This window comes from Platalea leucorodia, assembly GCF_965183815.1.
Source record: "Platalea leucorodia genome assembly, chromosome: 7".
NCBI classification, from domain to species: Eukaryota; Metazoa; Chordata; class Aves; order Pelecaniformes; family Threskiornithidae; genus Platalea; species Platalea leucorodia.
Genome location: NC_138829.1, coordinates 17983282 through 18003478, shown reverse-complemented (window position 1 = coordinate 18003478; position 20197 = coordinate 17983282). Strand labels below are relative to the sequence as shown.

The window sequence follows — 20197 nt, the reverse complement described above, 5'->3', positions numbered from 1 at the left end:
ATCAGTCCCACTATAGCAATTTCAGCTTGTTCTGCTAGCCAGTGGTAGTGGTTTAAGTTGGCTCCTCTCTCTCTTTGGGGCTGGCAAGCAGCAGGGAGTGTGGAAAGAACTATTGCCTCAAGGAAATGCATTAAGAGCTCTATTTTGGACGTAATTAAGTGGTGTTGGAGAAACATTGCGCATTCCGTATTTTTAGAAGATTGCTTTGAGAGAAAAAGCCAGCCTGTTAAATGCCAGTGAACAGCATCTGCCCCATCACCGCAGTTCCCGGCATGGAATGTGCATCATCCCCAAATCAGGGCAGCAGTAATTTGGATGCACTACCTTGCATGATGAATAATAAAACATACCTATTTTCCTCCACCTCCACAGCACGGCTGTCTCTGGCTGCCGCAGGCCTACTCGTCTAACGCAGCCCAGCCTTTTGAGGAGAGTATGTTGCAACTGGCTTTTTATCTATAAACATCAAGGCTCCCATGCCCTGGCTGATGAAATACTACTGCTTCCACATACCATTCTCAGAAGCGCAAGGATGTGAAAACCCGTTGTGGAAAGTTTCAGAGAAGAGACTCATAGCTAGCTGTTCATTTCTGAGACCTGGTAAGGCCAGGGCAGGACACTGGGGAAGCTGACAGGGCACGTAGTGGTAAAACAATTTCTCTTGGAGAAAATGAATAGCGATTTAAATTATGTTTTTATTACTGTACTCCCACCACGACTGGTCCTTCCATCCCGCTTTTGTCCGACGGCGCCTGGGGCAGTAACCACAGCTGGGAACTGGTGACAGAGAGGGGACGTCAGGGCTGGGCTCAGCCCTCCGCTGCCCGGGGCAGGGCAGGGCAGGGCAGGGCCGTCCCCGAGGCGCTTGGCACACCACGGCCACAAGCGGGGACACTCGGCCCCAGGCGCCTGGCTGAGGTGCACAGCGGCAGCCCAGGGGGCCGAGGGGAGGAGAAGCAGTGAAAGAAACAACATTCCTGTTTCAAGCAAAGAACAGAACGGAGTGTACAGACACAGCCCACGAACAGCCCCTGACAGGACTGCCGCCATCGCTGGCTCCCCCTCTCGCACACCCCCGCAGCGGCAGGGCGGCGGCCGGGCCCGCGCACCACCGGCCCCCTCGGCAGCCCCAAACACCCTCGAAGCCCCGGGGGGCACCGCCGGGGGCCGGGGCGGGGCGGGGGGAGGCCGTCAAAATCTTCCGGCCCGGCAGCTGCCGGCCCAGCGCTGCGGCAAGCGCGGTGCTTCGGCAGGATAACGTCCCGGCCTGGGGCGGGTGCTTCAGGGCTGCCGGGGGCGGGCGGGCGGGCCTGCCGCCGCCTCATCCCTTGGGAGGCCGCCCCCGCTCCGCAGCGGGCCCCGGGCGCCAGACGCGCTTTCCCTTTAAGAGTCCGTTCCCGCCCAGCCCCGCCCGCCCGCCGCTCCCCGGCCCGCAGCCCTGCGGCAGCGGCACCGGCGCTGAGGCGAAGCGGTCGCCGTCGCCTTCACCGCGGCCGGGGGCAGGCGCTCCGCGGCGGCTGAGGGGCAGAGCGGGGCGGCAGCATGTCCACCAAGGCGGAGCAGTGTGAGTGGCGGGGCCAGGCGCCGCGGGCCGGGGCCTGTCCGAGGGGAGCGGGGGGCGGGCGGGCGGCCGGGGGCGCCTTCCCGCCGATGGCGCTGCCTTGCTGCCGGCTGTCAGTCGCCCCGGCGGGGCAGCGCCGCCCGGCCTCCCCGCGTTGTGTGGCGTCCGCGTAGCAGGTGGTGCGGGGGGGGGGCTGCCCGCATTCTGGCTCTTTCTGTCTCAGCCGCCGCCGAGCGGTTGGCGGCGGCGGCCCTCGGGGCACCTCCCGCCTCGGGGCCGTCTCCCGCCGGCGCGGTGGCCCTTCTGGAGAGGCGGCGTGCTTGTGCAAAGGCAGCGCCGGGGCCCTGAGGGGATGAAATGAGGGATCAGGGGATGTGAGTTAAGACGGAGACCGCCGGCTTGGCCCTCGCCCCCCCGGCGTGAGGGTCCAGCCTGCCTCGTCTGCCGGTGCTGCGCCCTGTCCCACAGGAGGTACCCACCTGAGAGCTGGAGATCCGACTGTAGAGACCAGAGGTGACCCATGCGTTGCCATCTTGAAGGTGGTCTTGCTGTGAGATAGAGAAGGGAGGTGTGCTGTCATTCTTGCCCGTGCTGCTCACCTTTTGAGTGAAGGTAGGCTGGGCGTTACTGTCTTGCCTACACGCTGCCTGCCACAGCCCGCAGAGGCTCCCAGCAGGAGCCCCCGGGCGCTGACACCCCTGCCCGGGGCCTGGCCTGCCTCCTCGCAGCCGCCGGCGTTTTAACCACCGTTTTAACCACCATGTCGGCTGGATCGGATCGGAGCAAGATCAGATGACATGGTGGTTGGGACGTCAGCGGCTGGGCCATGCTAGTGTTCCCCACTGTTGTCACTGCTGATAACAACTGGTGTGTCTGCAAGAGCCCTGGTGGGAGGCTAAAAGAAAAATACCAAGGTCGTCGAGCTTGTCGCCCATATCAAAGCTGCTTTCTTTCCTGATACAGTGTCATGGTTGTGAGCCAGGCAGTCTGTGACCAGTAGGTTGGACTGATTGTTATGATGACATGATGTGATCTGACACTTCACGTGCTGAGACTTGCTGTCTCTTTCCTCCAGGTCACTGGGAAGGATCCTTGTATTTATATATGCCTGTGCTGAACTGATCTAAGGAAAATAATACTTGTATTTTTTTCCTTTAGGGTTTACTGCTTATTTACAGTGATGGATGATGTTGCTATTAAAGTAGTATGTGGATACTAATTTATTGCTGTAGGGATGCACTTCTGGCCTCATAGAGACACAATGTTCTGACTGTGCAACAGCCCTGAAGTGTGCAGTGTTTGGATCTGTACCGTTCTGTTCTTTCTGCCTTCCCCACCCCCCACCTGAGTTCTGTAATTGTTTCTTCTTTCTTGTGATACTTATAAATTGATTATGCTTCTTTCACACTGGCGTTTGGAAGAATTTCTGCGGCCTTTTGTCCCAACACTGCCTTTGGCATTTTCTTCCTTTTCTAGTCTGCCTTCTCTGTTCCTCCATTCCTAATGCTTTTGGTCTGCTCTGTTTGAGCTTCTCTTTCATATTTTCTCCTTGGCTGTTTTTTCTTTTCATCCTTTTGTACTGTTCAAGACACTGCATCTTGCCCTGCTATGTCCCCGTTGCTCTCTATTTTAAGATTCACTTGGGGTCCAGGTTTCAGATCTTTCCTCCTCCAAATGTTCTTTTTCATGATGCTTCAGGTAGAGTATTTGGTTAATGGACATATCCTGTGTGTTCTAACCTACTGAATGTATTTTGTTTACCAAGGTTGTTCCCCCGACTAGTTCTTATGGCATTACCAAATGTCTTTGTCTTTACATAACTTGAAGATTCCCTCACCTGCAGTTTTTGACAAATGGTGATGGACTCCGACAAGGATTATATTGATGTGCATACATCACTATTAGGCAAACCTTCAAACCCCAACTGTTGCTGTTGTTGCTTCTGCCCTCATTGACTGACAGGCAAGAACCAGAATGTCTCGGAAAGGAGTCAAGTCACAGGTCATAATGAATCCCGATGTACCAAGAACAGCAGCAAAACACTACAAATGAGGAAACAGACTGATCAGAACAGAAGAGGCACTGGTCTAAACATGATTCTGTGGCCACCCCACAGCTCTTTGACAGGTTGTATGAACAACAGGTAAAATGGTGGCAATCTGGGAAATCGTCTCGAGAAGCCTCCCTTTTTTGTGACCGCATGCATCTCGTATCTCATACCAGCAGCATTGACAGTGACTTTCATCATTTGACTCATCATGGCGTGCCTGAGGTGTTCTATTGTATTCAAAGAAAATTAGTTCTTTTTCACCTTAAATAGCAGTAACTGGTGTTTAGTTGTGGTAAGTAATGTCTTGGGAATGCCTGATGCCCACTGTAGTCTTCTCCAGGACAGTGGTGAAACCAAGACCATCTTTAAAGACTTCTAATGGTTTTACTCTTGATTCAGTCAATGCTCACAAGGGGGTTAGGGAGTTTAGTTAGGCCTGTGTAGATCCCAGAGAGGTATCCAGCAAAGCACTGTGGAATAACTTTTTTCTTTTTTTTTTCTTTTTTAAATTTGTTTTATGTGATGACCCTATGACAATGGCTAAGTACTTCCACAGAGTGACATCTCTTTTTGAAATGTATCTCTGGGTGCTCAGAAGCTCAGAAAATTGGGTCAGTCACACACTTCTGTATCTTGAAAGCTGGCAAAGTTTTGCACTAGGGCTTTCCTTCAGAAGGTTCTTTTTGTTCTGGGAGGCTGTGCTGAAATTGTCAGTGTTCTGGGAAACACAACTGAAAGGTGAGGTTAAAACCTTTAGCCTAAAGGTAATGTTACTATTTAGGCTTTCTAAATAAGTTTTCTGTTTGGTATTTTGCTAATACAACTGTATGACAATGCTGATTAACAGAAATAAATAGATTTAAAAAAAAAAAAGTGGTTCTAGATATCCTGTACGCTTTATTGAAAGTAAGTAGTGTAGAGAGGCAGACAGTTCTCTGAAATACATCTAGATCTGAGGCAGACAGTTCTCTGAAATACATCTAGACCTGAATTCTGACATCATCTTTGGCATTTTGTTAATCCAATTCACTTACAGATATCTGACAGTAAACCATGGCAGCCACAGTAAACTGTGCATCTTGCTGTGAACTGTTCTTTGTTGACTACTGTGAAATGTGGTCTGTTTTCTTCGCAAATATGCCTGGCTTTATACTCTTTTTTTTTTTTTTTTCCCCCCTTCCCCCAGCAAGAGAAAGTAGCATCACAAAATACATTTATGAAGTAATTCTTTTCTTAATCTAACCTAATCTAGATTAGTTTATATAGGGGTCTTCATGACAGTAAAAAAAACCCCAACCAAACAAAAAGTGTCTATCTTTAAATAATCTCATAAATTGACCTGCAAATCTGGGACTGAAACTGAGGTAGTGGGCAGAAAGAATGAGATGTGGGACGAGGAGAGCAAAACAGGTCTTGGACTGCTAAAATAAACTTCTGTAACCTGGAGTGAAACACATCATGACCAAATGTTACTACCCTGGTGGTTTTTGGGGGTGGGTAGGAAGCTAGTTATGGCTGGTCTCACAGAGACAGGGGCAGCCTACTGCAGAGCCCTGTTCATATGCCACAGGCCTATGTGGTGATCTGAAAGGCTCCGATCTTGCTCCTAGCTATACTGAGGCAATCTGAGTCCACGTGACAGAACTTCTGTTTTCACTTCTTTGGGGGGAAGAAAAGTAGTGCTTGATTTTAATTATCCATTAACATCACCTTAAAATAAATCTGTGAAGTAAACCACTTAAAAGTGAGGAAATACAATTAAAGTTGCTTCTGCATCATTAGTTTATTACTTTTGCATATGCATTATGACAGTGTCCCTAATTGCGTTTTTACTCCCTGTTTTCCCATAGATCTCAGCCCTATCCAGTCCTATGATGGGCTTTCTCCCTGTGATGAAGCAGGGTAATATCGTGAGGGGAGACTTTTGTCTGTAGAAGCTTCACTTGCTGCAGAAATTGGGAGGGCATGGTCAGTACAGCAGGAAGCAGGAGGAAGGATGATCATGATGAGGGTGCTGGAAGACTGGGTTTCTTGCCATGCAATTCAAGCAAACAGAGTTCTTTGCTTGATGATTATTTGAGTGTTCCTCATTTTACGGATAACTGACTTGAAATTGTCAAACCTCGTTTGTTGTGTGACTGAGCACTCACAGATGCTTTTGTTTACTGGACGTGAAAGTTCAGTACATACTGCTATCTATTCTGGCAAAGCGTCTCTCAATATCTCAAGCTGAGCCTCCAAGAGCAGTTGCAGACACTTTGCTCTTGGTGTCTGTCCTTCAGCCTTTTTCTGTAATATGGATACAATGTCACCCCTTCTCATTCAACTTGTCAATGATATAGACAGAAGTCAGAATGCTCATGAAATGTTCAGATACAGCAGCAGCGAGAGGCATAGGGGTGTCTCTTGGGAAGTTAGTGCCCTTCTGTTCAGCGGAGGACTTAATGGTATTCATTCTTTAATAAATGCCATTTGACAATGAGAATAAAAGAAAGTATTGACTAATTGCTTGTTTGGGAAGCACGATTTATCTTCTACGCTGAAGGAGCCCTGTAGGGGAAGAAGGTATATCTTGGTGTAGTGAAAGACTGTCATAATCCATATGCTCAAGGGCTGAAGTCATTCAGAAGAATCTTCCCTTTTAACTGCCTATTACACAGTCTTGGTGCACTTTTAACATGATTAAGAGTTCCCAGCCAGCTCTGCTTTCACTGAGGCTGTGTCTGCACAGAGTGACACTATGAACGACTGCTGAGCAGTGTAGCTGGAAGCGCAGTTGACCTGGTGCAGCCCTCTGCCACAGCCAACGCACTCTCTTTCTCAGCAGAATTGATTAGTCTGAGCAGAGCAAAAAAAGAGTTGAGAGTGTGCTCAGGTATCTCTGCATGAGACTGTCTTGTGCCATGTAGGCATTGTAAGGCATTGCAGCTATGGTGGGTAATCACTTTTTCCCAATACTCAACAAGGATCTCTATTAGAAAATAAACCCACTATTATTTCGAAAACAAACAGAAAAAAGGTTTCAATAAAGGTGTAGAGCTCCTGCTGCTCTTTGAAGTCCCCTCACCTGCTTGATCAGACTTCCTAAGACACTTAAATAAACAGTACAGCTCTTTTCATATCTTTAGTTCATTGTATAAAGTAAATATATGGCCTAAAGTAAATCACGTAAGCTCTCTCTGTCTTAGCTTATATCTCTGCTTTGGCTGTAAAAATATTTATCTGTCTCACATGAACCTCCTGTGATCCAATGACTCATTCATTATAAATGAATCTTGAGATCCTTAGAGACAGAGAAGGAGTGCAGGGTTGTTTGTTTTTTTTTTTTTTTCTGTTTATTGGTGTTGTTTTTTTAATTTGCTAGCATTAAGCTGGTCTAATACAGATGCAAGCATTCATTCTGTGCCTTGCCCTTGGCACTCTTGTGCTGGAGTGTTCAATTTATTCAGTCAAAATAGAAGGAATGTAGAGACTTTTCTGGTTTTTACAGTTTAGTTCTTAAATAAAAAAATAATCAGCAATGGTAGGAACAGATGTGATTCTGTCAAAGTCTGCAAAAAAACTAAATGAAAGTTTTTGTGTTTGTTTTTTGTCTTCTATGTAGTTGCTTCTAAAATCCGTTACCTTCAGGAATACCACAACCGGGTTCTCCACAACATTTACCCTGTGCCCTCTGGAACTGACATTGCAAATACTCTGAAATACTTTTCTCAGACGTTATTGAGGTAAGTTTTAACTAACGCTCTTGAAGAAAAAAAGAGCTAGAGAATTATAGGGGGTATTGATTGACTTTGAATTGATTGCAAGATTTAATGGGTCAATGCTCAGCCAAAAAGAGTCAGAGCATAATTTAAGAAAGGAATGGTATGAATTAATCTCTTCAGTGGCTGTTGCCCAATTTGCCCAGTTGAGCTGCTTATTGAGTGGCTGATTCTAAAATAAACTTGGTTGATTACACATTTGCTTGGCCCTCCTAAGTCTTAGCTGAACGCATAGACATGCTGAACTTGTGAAGAAAGGAGTTTGTGACCTGTAGAGTTTTAGATGTGTATACTCATGACCTCCTTGACAGTCCTGGTGCCTCAGGATCCTAGAGCAATGAGCCAGATGAGCAGAACTAGGTTCTTACTGTGCCGTAGTTCAGCTGGCTGTCAGGTTTGGGTTCTGGTTCAGTCCCTTATAACAATACGAGTAGACACAAAGTTTGTGTACAGATCTGGATTTGGATGGCAACAACAGGTTGGAATTGTTCTGACCTGGGGTTTTGATTTAGTCCAGTACTTAGTAATAATACATAGTACTAAGTACCATATGATTACAGAATACATTTTGATGATAGGATATGAAAAATTGTGAGACTTAATTAGGAATGACAGACGTTCCATAGTGCTACCTAGTGGATTCATATTTTCAAATTGTTTTTAAAATGGCTTTTGACAGTGAAGAGGTGATCTTGTCTGCCCGGGTTTTGGCTGGCACTAGTTTTCACATCCAGGAAAATGCAGTTAAAACTGCATTTCTATGCATAGCTTCCTGATCTATACATGGAAGGGTTGTCCCTGCTGTCAGAAGCTAGTTTGGAAATAGAGCTGTTAGCCTTATTTCATGAGGAAGCATTACAAAATACAATTAACCCATGTATTTGTACACATGCCCCTGATGATGTATACAAGTTGAGAAGCAAGAATTTAAACTTGAGAGAATGACAGTAGTTCATTCTAACATTCATTTAAAGCAGGTGGGATGTATCAAAATTCTTGACCTTGTTTATAAGAAGGAAAGATACATAGACGGAAATAGTCATGATCAGTGGAACACCTGTTCACTGCAGACTTAAAAACCTGTTTTGAAAATTTCAAGAGTAGAATTGTTTAACCACTGTGAAATTTGTTTCCCTCATCATTTAGAGTGTTGAAGAAACTTATGGCAACCAGTAGGGCTTTTTTTAAGATTAATAAATTAAATTTTGTCTTATTATATTGCAGCAGTGGGGGAAAAAAAGGTTCAAAGAGTCACTGAAAATACCTCTGAAATGTGGCTCTGTTCCCACATCAGGCTGTTCTGATGGATTATTTGCACAACACACACACTTAAATCACATTTAATTAAGGTTCTGTATGACGAAACAGCCTCTGCTTAAATGCTGTAGGCCTTTAAGCTGTTAAAGTGAGAAAGTTGAACTTGATTCTGAATTACCAAGTGCTATAATGAGATCCGTTTCTTTTTGGGAGGAAGTCCATTGGGACAGGATGGATTTAGAGTCTACTGCTTAAAGAAAGTGTCTTTATACCACCCTGTTGTCTTCATCTTTCTAAGCAGTACAGCTGCCATGTCCTGTGTGACAAATTCTTCACACTCGATGAGCAGTGATGTTTCTGGGCTTACTGAAAAAGCTTTATACTTACCAAATATGAGAGCAGATAAGAAAGCGGGGCAGCAATTGCACAATTGAGGAACACCATTTCTTTATTTCATGTTCAGAATGGGACTGAACCAAAATCCTCTTGTTGATAATGCTGAACTGCATGGGGCAGAAGTGATACTCATATCTGATATGCAGGTCTACACAAATGGCTTTGTCCTTCATCATCTGGGATCTGATCATCCTCAGAGCTAAAAGGGCACCAGAAATTGGAGCCAGAACTTGGATCTAAATTTAAGTGGACTGAGCTCTGATACTCAGCAAGATCAAATCCACGTTCTGAATCCCCGTAACTGGGGAATTTGAGCTGTGGGTCAAAGCCTGAGTGCTATGGTTGAACTAGTATAAGTTTATACACTTACTTACTGATACTAAGAAAGAAGCTGGATAAAAAAGCAAAACAAAACACACCCTGTATTTAAGTGTGGCAGATGGAAAGAAGGAAACTCCCACCCACTGTGTGCAGATCTCTGCAAGATTTACCCTAAAACTAAACAGACTGGTTAAGAACCTTTCTGAAGAGCGTGTTCAGAAATTTCTTTGAATATTTTGCATGCTGAGTCTTCTTTCTGCCTCCTACACTGAGACTCCATTGTGCAAGATTTAACATCAATGGTAGAAGTACATGGTGGAGAATAGTCTTTCTAGCTTGAGACAGAGCATATGCAATGAATTTGGGCTGCTAAGAGAATACTGATCAAACAGTAGCAAAAATGCCCATTGATTTCTGGAGATTTTGGATCTGGTCTTCAAAATAGTTCGCTTGTGATCATCTACTATTTTAGAATCACTTTAAAAAATATTTCCCAGTTTGATGTGTACTCTCTTTGCAGCTGAATTTTTTAGGATAAACATTTCTTGATGAACGTATGTAGTCAAAGGAATAATGGAGGAATAGTGATTAGTCAGAGAAATTCCATATGATGATTGGGTTTTACAGGTGTAGCTTTTACAGTTTATTATACTTTTTACCTATCTATTTTATGGACACGTTGACTGTGTTCTTTTCAGTGGGGCATGCCTGCTGTTTTGGATCACATTCATATCTGGTGTCATTCGGCTAGCTATAGTTGGATCACACAAGGGATTAATTTGCTCCTTTGCTCTGTACATAGCCTCAATAAATCACAAGCTCAGGGGTGGGGGGAACAGATGTGGAATGGCTGAAAAAATTAAATTCCTTATTTCTATGAACAAACATCACATAAAATCACCGTACACAATGCATAGCACATTGGTTCATTTAGTTCTTCCTTAATTTTCTCTTTGGGCAAAAGCATTTCTTTACATTACAGCATGAATTTGTTTCATGCCCTGCTCATTTTCAGTGTTTTCTCCCTCATTTGAGGAATGATCTAAGACTTAATAAACATCTTGCAGAACAGCTCATTCTTTCATATTTTCTTGGAGAAAATTCTCCATATGTATTTCTACGGAAAATGTCTTACATAATGAATAGTTATAAATGCCCAGTGGCTAATTAATGGTCAAGCTTCTTTTTCTGCCTTGGCGAGATGCAATTCTCTTGTAGGCATTTTAGGAAACCTTTCCTGGAAGGCAGTAATTTTGGGATAGATTTGCAGCAAAGATGTACCAATCTTGAAACAAGCCCTAATAGCTTTCTCACTTGTCATGGCGCAAGTTCCGTATGGAGTTACGATCTGCAGACACTGCAAGTTCTCAGTACTTGAACAGAAACAGGAGCAAACTGCAATTATTGTATCTTGGTTTTAGGGGACTTCCTAGATTTTTAGTTTTGACTCTTCTGTTTATTGCTTTTAAAACGCATGGGTCAGGCAAAAGCCTGGGTATGAAAGTTGGTTTTTTTTTTTTCTAAATTTGGCATGGTTGCAGCTGGAATTTAGATACGGTCTTGTTGCTGTTCCTGAAGTGAACAGAAGGATGCCCCAACCAAGATACAACACGCTGTGCTTTGGCCTCTAATCCATAGACGGGCCGTAGCTCAGTGTTTAAAGGAAGGGAAGCCTATAGTGTAAGTTCTCCATCACTGCCTTACACTTTCCAAAGCAAGGATTAATTAATAAAGTAATATCCTTTCTGGAAATAACCATGCTCGAGGTGATGTGTTGGCAAGTAAAGGGATGGGTAATTGGTATCATCTCTTGGTAGACAGGGAAGGAATAGAATTTAGTACCTTCATATCTTTAAACATGAGCTGCAAAGTATGGCAAATGAACATCAAGCAAATTAAAACGAATCACCACTCTGATCACTTGTTTTTAAAGTCATGCTAGATCTTAGGCGATTTTCTGATACAATTTCATAAACACTGTCATGACAGTCACCACGTTTTCTTGTACTGGACATTGGGTAACAGAAACCAAAATAATCTGCCAAATATGTAAGGCAGAATAAAAAAGGAAAAAAAGAAAAAGTCTGTAGTTTCTTAAAATAGCCTATATCTGTCATCTCTGACTGCAAGTGTGATGTGATAGTAGCCACTTGGCATAGAACTGTGCTTGTAGAAGTGTTTTATATATATAGCAAATGAATGACACCTTCTCTTATAAGCACCTTAGCAAGAGTTTAGCTTACTTGTGTGAATTGTTGAATTGATTTGTGAGGTAAGATAGATCTGTGCTAAGGTGATTATACGATAGGGATTTCTGTACTGTTAAAGAGGACAGAGGTTTCCAGAAGTGCTCCCTCTTGACATAACTCTGCTCTTCATTAGTCAGTGGAAATTTTAATGCCGCTGACTTGTCTTTTATAAGTTTTAACACTGACTTTGGGAACAGAGTTAAACCAACAGCAACTGCTTTTGGAAATCCCAACCACTGAGAGGTACAAAACGTGCTTTAAAAATAAAAGCATTGTGTGTGGTTTAATATATTTAAAAGGTGTATTATATTTTATAGGCACATATGAAGATTATGAGCTAACCCTATAATTGCCTGATAACTAAAATATAACACTGCTTAAGTGACAATTTATTTCTATTTAAAATAGTGTTTTTTTTTTTTTATAAATTAGATTAACATGTTTATAACCATGTTTACAACATTCTTAAAAAAACATAACAAGCTGGTTGACGTATAGCCTCTATTTTGATTCCCACTAAATCCTTTTTATTTTTTGAAATTATCTCTCCTTTAGTTTATAGTGAGTTTTGTTGAATAATAACGTAAGTAACAGCAGGAATGTATGGTAACATACTGTCTGATCTGCAGTTACATAATTGGTCTTGCTTGCTTAGCCCTTAGATTTTTTGAAAGTAACTATTTACCCAAGGAGTGTTTGTATTCATAAAGTAAAATGTTTCCTCCCTAAACATGGGCAAAATTAAAAACACACATAAACAACCATTATCATTAGCTCACAAACATATGCTAAAGACCATCTACTATATATTATTTTATAACTTTTCCAAATGTAGTTTAGTTAACATTTTAGAAATATTATATTATTTCTAAATCCATGTGCCTGTTTAAACTTCATTATCTCAAATGATACTGAGTGAGTGGTCATGAAACAGTATCATAAAATACATACAGACATTATTTTAATGCAATAAACATGTGATTTTTAAGACTATCTTAACAAACACACATGTTTATTCTTTGCTAAAACATGTTTCTGCAAGTGCCACACCTATATTTTGCATGTTTTCAGTCAGTTGGTTCAAACGATTATAGGGGGGGAAAAATAAATTTCTCAAAATCCTCAAAATGTCAGAGCAAAATACCAGCCTATTTTGACACAGCTATTTTTCCATAGCAAACACTTTTAATTCTCAGAATTTTTCTTAACTGTGAAACATGGGTAGGGCACTGAAACATGCATTTTTATATTTTTGCTCCTTATGAACCAGATAACACATGAGATGCAATGAAATTTTCCTAGATGATAATTTTTAATTCTCTTACTTTGAAGCATGAAAGTGAATCGTTGCTAGATTTGTAGACACACTGGTTTCGGTAGCGATTGCATCTTATGTGGGATGTATCTGGTGTTTTATTATTTGTTTTATAGTGTCATTTCAATGTAATGTGCTGTTCTTTGTGTCTTTGTTGTCTCTTTTTTTTCTTTGTCCCCCCAACAGCATTTTGTCCCGCACAGGGAAGAAGGAGAATCAAGATGCCTCCAATTTGACAGTGCCCATGACCATGTGTCTTTTTCCTGTGCCATTCCCACTCACCCCATCTCTAAGACCACAGGTCAGTTCCATCAACCCTACTGTTACTCGCTCCCTCCTTTACAGCGTCCTGCGAGATGCTCCATCTGAACGTGGCCAGCAAAGTCGTGATGCTCAGTTATCAGACTACCCATCTTTGGACTATCAAGGACTTTACGTGACACTGGTGACACTGCTGGATCTAGTTCCCTTGCTACAACATGGTCAACATGGTAAGCAGGCCCTTGAACCCTTCCAGTACACTTAACGCCAGTGCTGTGAATCCATGAATGATGCATAAATGCATTAGAAGAGATGGGCCTAAACTGACCTGGATCTGGAATTCAAATCTCCTGGGATGCGTTTATATCCAAGTGTTTGGTTTGACTTTCTTAAATAAAATACGTTTTTTTGCTAACTGGATTTGGGTTTGAATTCTGCAGTTGTCTGATTTTTAGTGATATGCTGGTGGTATGTAACTAAAATACAACAGTATGTAACAAAAATAATACAGATGGGTCTAAAAAAACCTGGATTTTGAATTTGAATCTGCTGGGATATCTTCAGACTGGTCTTTTTGGGGTGGCTCTTTAAAAAGGCACAAATTGCTTGCAAATGTATATCTGGCCTATAACGAATATGCAGATTGAGTGTTTTGGTGAAGGTCCATCTCTAAATAGAACATGGTATGCATTTAATTGAAGAAAAAACCATGGTAATGGTGATCTGAGATGGCTTTAAAATATTCCTGGGTAAAAAGATAGCAATATCTCTGTCCGACTTACAGAAAAGCAGTATTTTCATATGTTTGAATTAGTTAATCACAAGATTTTTTTGTGACTGTGTTGTATTTATATTGTTTTCCCTCAAGTTCTGCATAATGTCTGGCTTATTAGTCTGTGGCTTTCCATAGTGGGATTCAGGAGCCCAGTGTTCTCCCTATGTTCCATAAGAGAAATACTAATTTTCACCATGGTATGAGGGTGCATTACTTATATGGTTCAGTATAGGAAGATTGTTGCCAATCTGTTACACTGCTGAAGTTCTTTAGGAGGAAAGTTGTTTCTGTTAAATGCTGAATTCCTTTTGAGTTGGCAGCAGCATGTTTTGACTCAAAGACGACTGCACTAGGAAATGGTATGATCTTGCAAGAGGGGGACTCCTAGCAAATTATAGAATCGCCGACTTAACTTCAATTTCTGGAAATGGTGGAGTTAATTATCAAAGCAATCTTTTTCTGAATAGATAACATGGTGATAATTAACAACCAATGGAGACCTGTAAAGAACAAATAACACTGAGCAAACATGATTTCCTTTTATGGCAGCACAATGGCTCTCCTGGCGGGGTTTTCCTGTCCTTAGTCAGGCTTTTGTTGCTGTGTCACTTGACATCCTAATAGGCAATCTGGGACATATGGTCCCCACTTGAGTGAGGAAAACACTGCAGGAGTAATTACCAGTGGCTCTTGTCAGCTGGAAGGGTATACCAAGTGGGAATCTTACAGGAGTCTGTGCTGGGTCTAGTGTTATTAAATATTTTAATTTTTTTACTTGTCTGATAGAAATGAGAGAGCACTTTGATTTGCAGGGGTTATCAAGATGGTGAATAGCATGTCCTTTGTGTGAAAGATATCCAATTCAAACCAATTTTGGCAAATTGCATTCTGTTTTGAAACATCTTCAAAGGAGAAACGTAAAATACTATGTTTAAGCAGGAGAAATCAAAGGCAGAAATGAAATGGGGAAATACTAGCTTGAAAGCTGTACTGGAGAGATCTGGGTGTTACAGTAGATCAGAGGCAGACCATAAGTCACTAATGTATTAATATTATTCTAGTAATATGTAAACAGGTGTTTTGTGTATGAGACACCCAGAGCATTTTGTTTATCATTCAAGTAGCCCTAGCAAGGCCTCAGCTGGAGATGGACAAATTTGCAAAAATAATTTGAAATTTGAAAATTTGTCCATCTGGCTTCAAGAAAGACATGGACCATTTGGGAGGAGTCCAGGAAAAAGAGATAAGAATGATTTGAGATCTAGAAAATGTGAACAGTGAGGAAAAATGGAAAGAATTTGGTTTGTCTAGCTTAGAGAAAAATGGAAGGGAGAAATGGTTATCATATACTAATACGTAAAGGTAGCTGCGAGGACAAGTAAACTAAACCAAACTGTTTGTGGTTACAGTTGATCAGGAGAAGAAGTTATAGGCTTAAACTGCAGCAATGGAAATTAAAAAAAAAAAAAACACAACCTTTTTATGATAAAGATGGTTAAGCACTAGGATGAATTGCCGGGAGGAGGAGTGAACTGTCTTGCAGACGTTTAAGAACAGTTTAGATAAATATCTGCCAAGTTCACTTAGTTGATTTGATTGACTCATGTTTGGGGCAAGGGGAGGTCACTTGCTATTTTCTGTGGTTCTGTGTACAGCGAATTACATTTTGCAATACAACTTGTTGTTTATTTCTCCCTCAGCTTAGCCTTTGATTAAAATAAACATACTTTTTTTTATCAGAACAATCAATGTTGTTTGGGTAAGTACAACTGGTGTGCTAGGCGGTCCTGAGCTTTGGTCCAATCAGATTATAAAAAAACTCTCAATGCTTAGCTGGTAAATATGTATTGCAAGAGAGAAACACTCTCTAGCATTAAAGGTCTGGTTAGACCCTTGCATAGAAGACTTGCCAGGAACACTGGAATGGAGTGCTAATTTTAATTCTTACTGTGGCTCATAATGTTTACAGCTACAGATCTCTGAGCCCTTTACAGAGGCAGTTTTACATCATCCTGGTTGTACAGATGAGACTGAAAGCCTGTGTAACATACTTAAGGTTACAGAGTGAATAACAAAAGGAGTCCCTGTCATGCAGGGGAAAGGCCTTATGATGTATTGGGATCATCACACAGGTTCAAACTTGGGGTTCATTGAGTGCTGTAACCTTTCTCAGAGGGCTATCGGCCCCAGCTCAATTCCTCATTTGAAAGAGGGTATAAAGATGCCACAGTGCCCAGATACACAATAGCCTATCCCTCCCCTTGGATCTTACAGTGTTGCAAATGTCTTAAGTATCCCTTCCAAACAGTTGTAGTATAATTAATTAGAGCAAGTAAGTATGGAAATTCTTGATAAATATTCCTTTCCTTTTAAGCCTTGGCCATTTTTGGCCTTAATGGCTTCTCAGGAAAAGAAGACCCATAGTTTAATCACATGTTGTTTGAAAAATACAGTGATGCTTCCTGTAGTCTCTATGTGGGGGGTACTTTGCAGCTCTCTTGAGGGTAATTAAGATCAAAATCTTATTTTTCTATGGCTGATAAAGACTAGAATGCTTTTCGCAAAAGCAGGCCTTTCAATACCAAAGTGCATATAAAATTCTGATAACATCTCTGCTTAAATGCAGGCCACTCTATGTTAATCACTGTATGATTAAAATCAACATTGATGTTAATCAATGATTTTACTGACTGTAGTATTTGTATTCCCTCCAAACTCTTCTGAGTACTGTTGAGCAGCTGTTTCCTCTGTTTTAGGAGAGGCTTAAAAATGATGGGTGAAGTCTCGTCTATAGTGATTAACTTCCCAAATTACTTTGAGGGGAATTTAAATGTAATTTTTTAAATAGTTTTGTGAACTAAAAAGTACATAATCATAATTATTTTTCCATTCTAATTATTCTGTATTTATTTCATTTTATTCAACAGATCTTGGGCAATCAATTTTTTACACTACTACATGCTTACTTCCTTTTCTCAATGATGATATTTTGAGTACTTTACCCTATACAATGATTTCAACACTAGCTACCTTTCCTCCATTTCTGCACAAGGATATTATAGAGTATCTCAGCACATCTTTTCTACCTATGGCTATATGTAAGTAGAACTCATTCTAGTATTGTTATGTCTCAGAAAACATGGTGCACTGCTATAGTAGTATCAGACTGTAGGAGTCAAAAGTTTGATCTGTCATAGAATTGTGACGGGACATCAATCTACTGTGTGTATATATGTAAAGTAATTCCATGTGATTATATTTCAAAGGGAAATAACTCTATAATTTTTATTTATTTATTATGCTCTGCTACTGTGTGAATTCTTCCTTCATTCAAAGGGTGAAGTTTAGCTTCTTCAAGAAATACACTGTTTTCAGACTCTTAGAACTTTCAGTGCCAGCAGTGGGAGTTTTGAATACAGAATCAATGGACAAACTGCTCCTGAAACAAAAGATGGTTAGTTGCAATAGCAACATGCGTGACTTTTGCATCTGGACTAAATCTGGATGTACAAGAATGACTCTTCTCAATGTAATGATGTGATGAATTTCTGATTTTTCTCCCTCCCTCTCTTCTCGGCATTTTCTCTTTAAGTTCTGTACTAAATAGCTGTGCCTGTAATGTCTCCAATCCATAAGTGTTAAGACTGAGTCTGACAGTGCCTGCCCTTTTTTATCTTTCTTTCTTTTTTCTTTCCCCCCTCGAGGGTGTCACATGATTACATAATTTCATAATCCCTGCAGAATGTGAATCCTGAGGTGTGTTCTGAATACTTGTCTATGTACCTGATAAAAATCTTGATGGAATTTCAGTAGCAGTGAGAAATTTAACCATGTTCTGCAGATGGAAGCATTAGGATCAATATTAAACGTCAGTTTTAACCAGCAAGCCTTTTACTGTGCGGGTAAACACTGGAACCATTTGCCAGAGAGACTGCAGATTCTCCATCCTAGCAGATGCTCAAAACACAACTGGACAAGGTCCTGAGTACCTGCTCTAGTTGGCCTTTCTTTGAACAGGGCGGTTGGACAAGACGATCTCCAGAGGTCCCTTCTAACATCCACCATCCCGTGATTCTGTGAGAATGTCTCCTTCTTATCTATATTCCAGACCTTTATGGAAAAACATGAACAACTTTGTACAGAGATCAACACGGATGTCATTTAAGCATATAGAAGATGATGTTAGAACATGCGAAGAAGCATGGTCCAGTGTGTTGAGATTAAGATTTTATGAAAATTTATCAGCTACATTTTCTGGCTCTTCCAGTCAATGATCTTGGAGAAATCCCTTAACTCTTCTGTACCTCAGTTTCCCCATGTAAAATAGTCCCTTGTAAGACATTGCCATGATGTTACCTTTGACAGGTCTAATAACCATATGCAAATGAAAACCGCTAAGATATATTTCATACATATGTGCAATAGGTCCTCTTTGGGTTAAGACCAGAATGTTGCATTAAACTCCTTTTTCTTCCGTCACTGTTACCTGTTAAAGAACAGCTGATTTAGGTGACTTACCCTTTCCTGTTTATCTTCAGATTTGTAAAACTTCTCCAAAACAACTGATTGAGCCAAACCCTTGGCTTACTTAAATAAATACTATTCCCCAACTGCCCTTGGCGGAGATTGCATCCATGTAGAGCGTGGGAGCAACCTTTGTCATGCTGCCTTTTTCCTGAAACAGTTTTGGTTAGATCTCTCTATGAAACCAGTCTGCTGCTCTTTGAATTTGGCTTCTAGTACTGTGCCCTACTTTTCTGCTGATGGCCAGATTTTAATTGCCAGGTTAGAGCTGCTGAGCATTTTGCAATTTAAATCCATACAAATAGACCTTGCTGTAATAATTTGGGGGCTCTTAGATGTGTGGATGAGATCCAAAAAAGAATGAATAAAGTGCAATAAAAAGTCTTTCCCCACCGGGAATGATCTTGCCCTTTACAAGATGAGTGCAGAACCTTTCCTTCCCCTAGTGTTCAGCTTTGACTCAAACCGAAAGGGAGAATGCCAGAGATTGTGTAAGCAGCTGGAGAGCCAGATGGGAGGGATGAAAGCATCTCACTGAACTGGTAGCGACCGTTCTGTGCTTCTGTCCCAAATGCGTGGTGTTTGGGTCCCAGCAGTCAGGCTTGGGAAGGTACTGTGAGTGAGGATGGGGAAGATATATGCCACATCTCTGTGTAGGAGGTTGTCTTCAAAGCCATATTGCCATGTTATAGTTCAGCAAATAAACAGCTACACTCTGCAGGGTTTTTCCAAGTATACCATTTAATAGTAACCACTTCGTAGGAGACCAGAAGGAACTCTAGCCACTTTATGTGCAAAGTCAAAGCTACAACAGCGTAGCTACACTTCAGTGCTACTGTTTATCGTTATCTTAAGGGGACTCATTTTTCCGGTATGTAGCTATAACTTGAGCTCATACCATGTGGTCCCTGAGAAGTAATCCGTGCCATACGCCAACAACCAGCAGCTACCACCAGCCCCAACCGTTCACCAGTATACCTCAACAGCAGGCTTTCCATTTTTTCTTGTTTTTTTACCCTCCACTTCCTCCTTACCTTTTCCTACAATCCAAGCCCCAGGTGCACTTGACTCTACAAGTGACATTGTTTTGACCAGTCTGGGGGTTCCGAAGTAGAGTGCCTGAGAAGATTGCTGTCTTTGGTTAATGCAGCTCTGAGAATGAAATCTTACTGATCTGGAAAACCAGGTGTGAGCTCTGTGAAGCAATACAATATTCTTAGTCATCTTTCTCTTCCAGCAGAAAAGGGGTTTCACCCCCTCTAATACAGAACGTTTCTGGTTTTTTAGTTTTGTTTTTTTTTTAATGACATGGTACCTTAGGAATTTTATTTACATCAGTTGGAATCAGTTACATGCTATTCTTACCTAATTTTCCTTGTTACACAATAGAAAATGTTTTCTTTTTTTTTTTTTTTCCTTTCTTTCAAGTGGGATCCTCAAAAAGGGAAGGTGTTCCAGCACATGTCAATCTATCTGCATCATCAATGCTAATGATTGCGATGCAGTACACGTCAAACCCGGGTATGTGTAAACATGCAACATGGTATCATTCTCTCTAAAACTAAGTACTGTGTCAAATGCAATCAGAAAAGTTCAGATGATGGGAAAAATCTGTCTCACCATCCAACACAGGATGAAAAATAAGTGATTTTAGTCAAAACTGGAATTTCTGAGCATCATGCTTGAAGTAATCATTATATAGATAAGAGATCTCATTGTGATGAAGA

At 41.6% G+C, this 20197-nt stretch overlaps 1 protein-coding gene across 3 annotated transcripts in view; it reads left to right on the top strand.

The window, feature by feature from the left end:
• Window positions 1-1542: 1542 nt before the first annotated feature.
• UNC79 (unc-79 homolog, NALCN channel complex subunit) overlaps window positions 1543-20197 on the top strand; it is a gene marked incomplete at both ends in the record, with an annotated part of 115034 nt that continues 96379 nt past the window's right edge. For 2 of the 3 annotated variants that reach the window (XM_082316844.1, XM_082316843.1), the window contains 5 exons: window positions 1543-1564; window positions 7216-7336; window positions 13097-13401; window positions 16874-17044; window positions 19899-19991. In XM_082316844.1, coding sequence (XP_082172970.1) covers window positions 1543-1564; window positions 7216-7336; window positions 13097-13401; window positions 16874-17044; window positions 19899-19991 — 712 coding nt within the window. Of the gene's footprint in view, window positions 1565-7215; window positions 7337-13096; window positions 13402-16873; window positions 17045-19898; window positions 19992-20197 lie in introns of those variants that run through there. The other variant, XM_082316845.1, reaches the window with a different exon arrangement.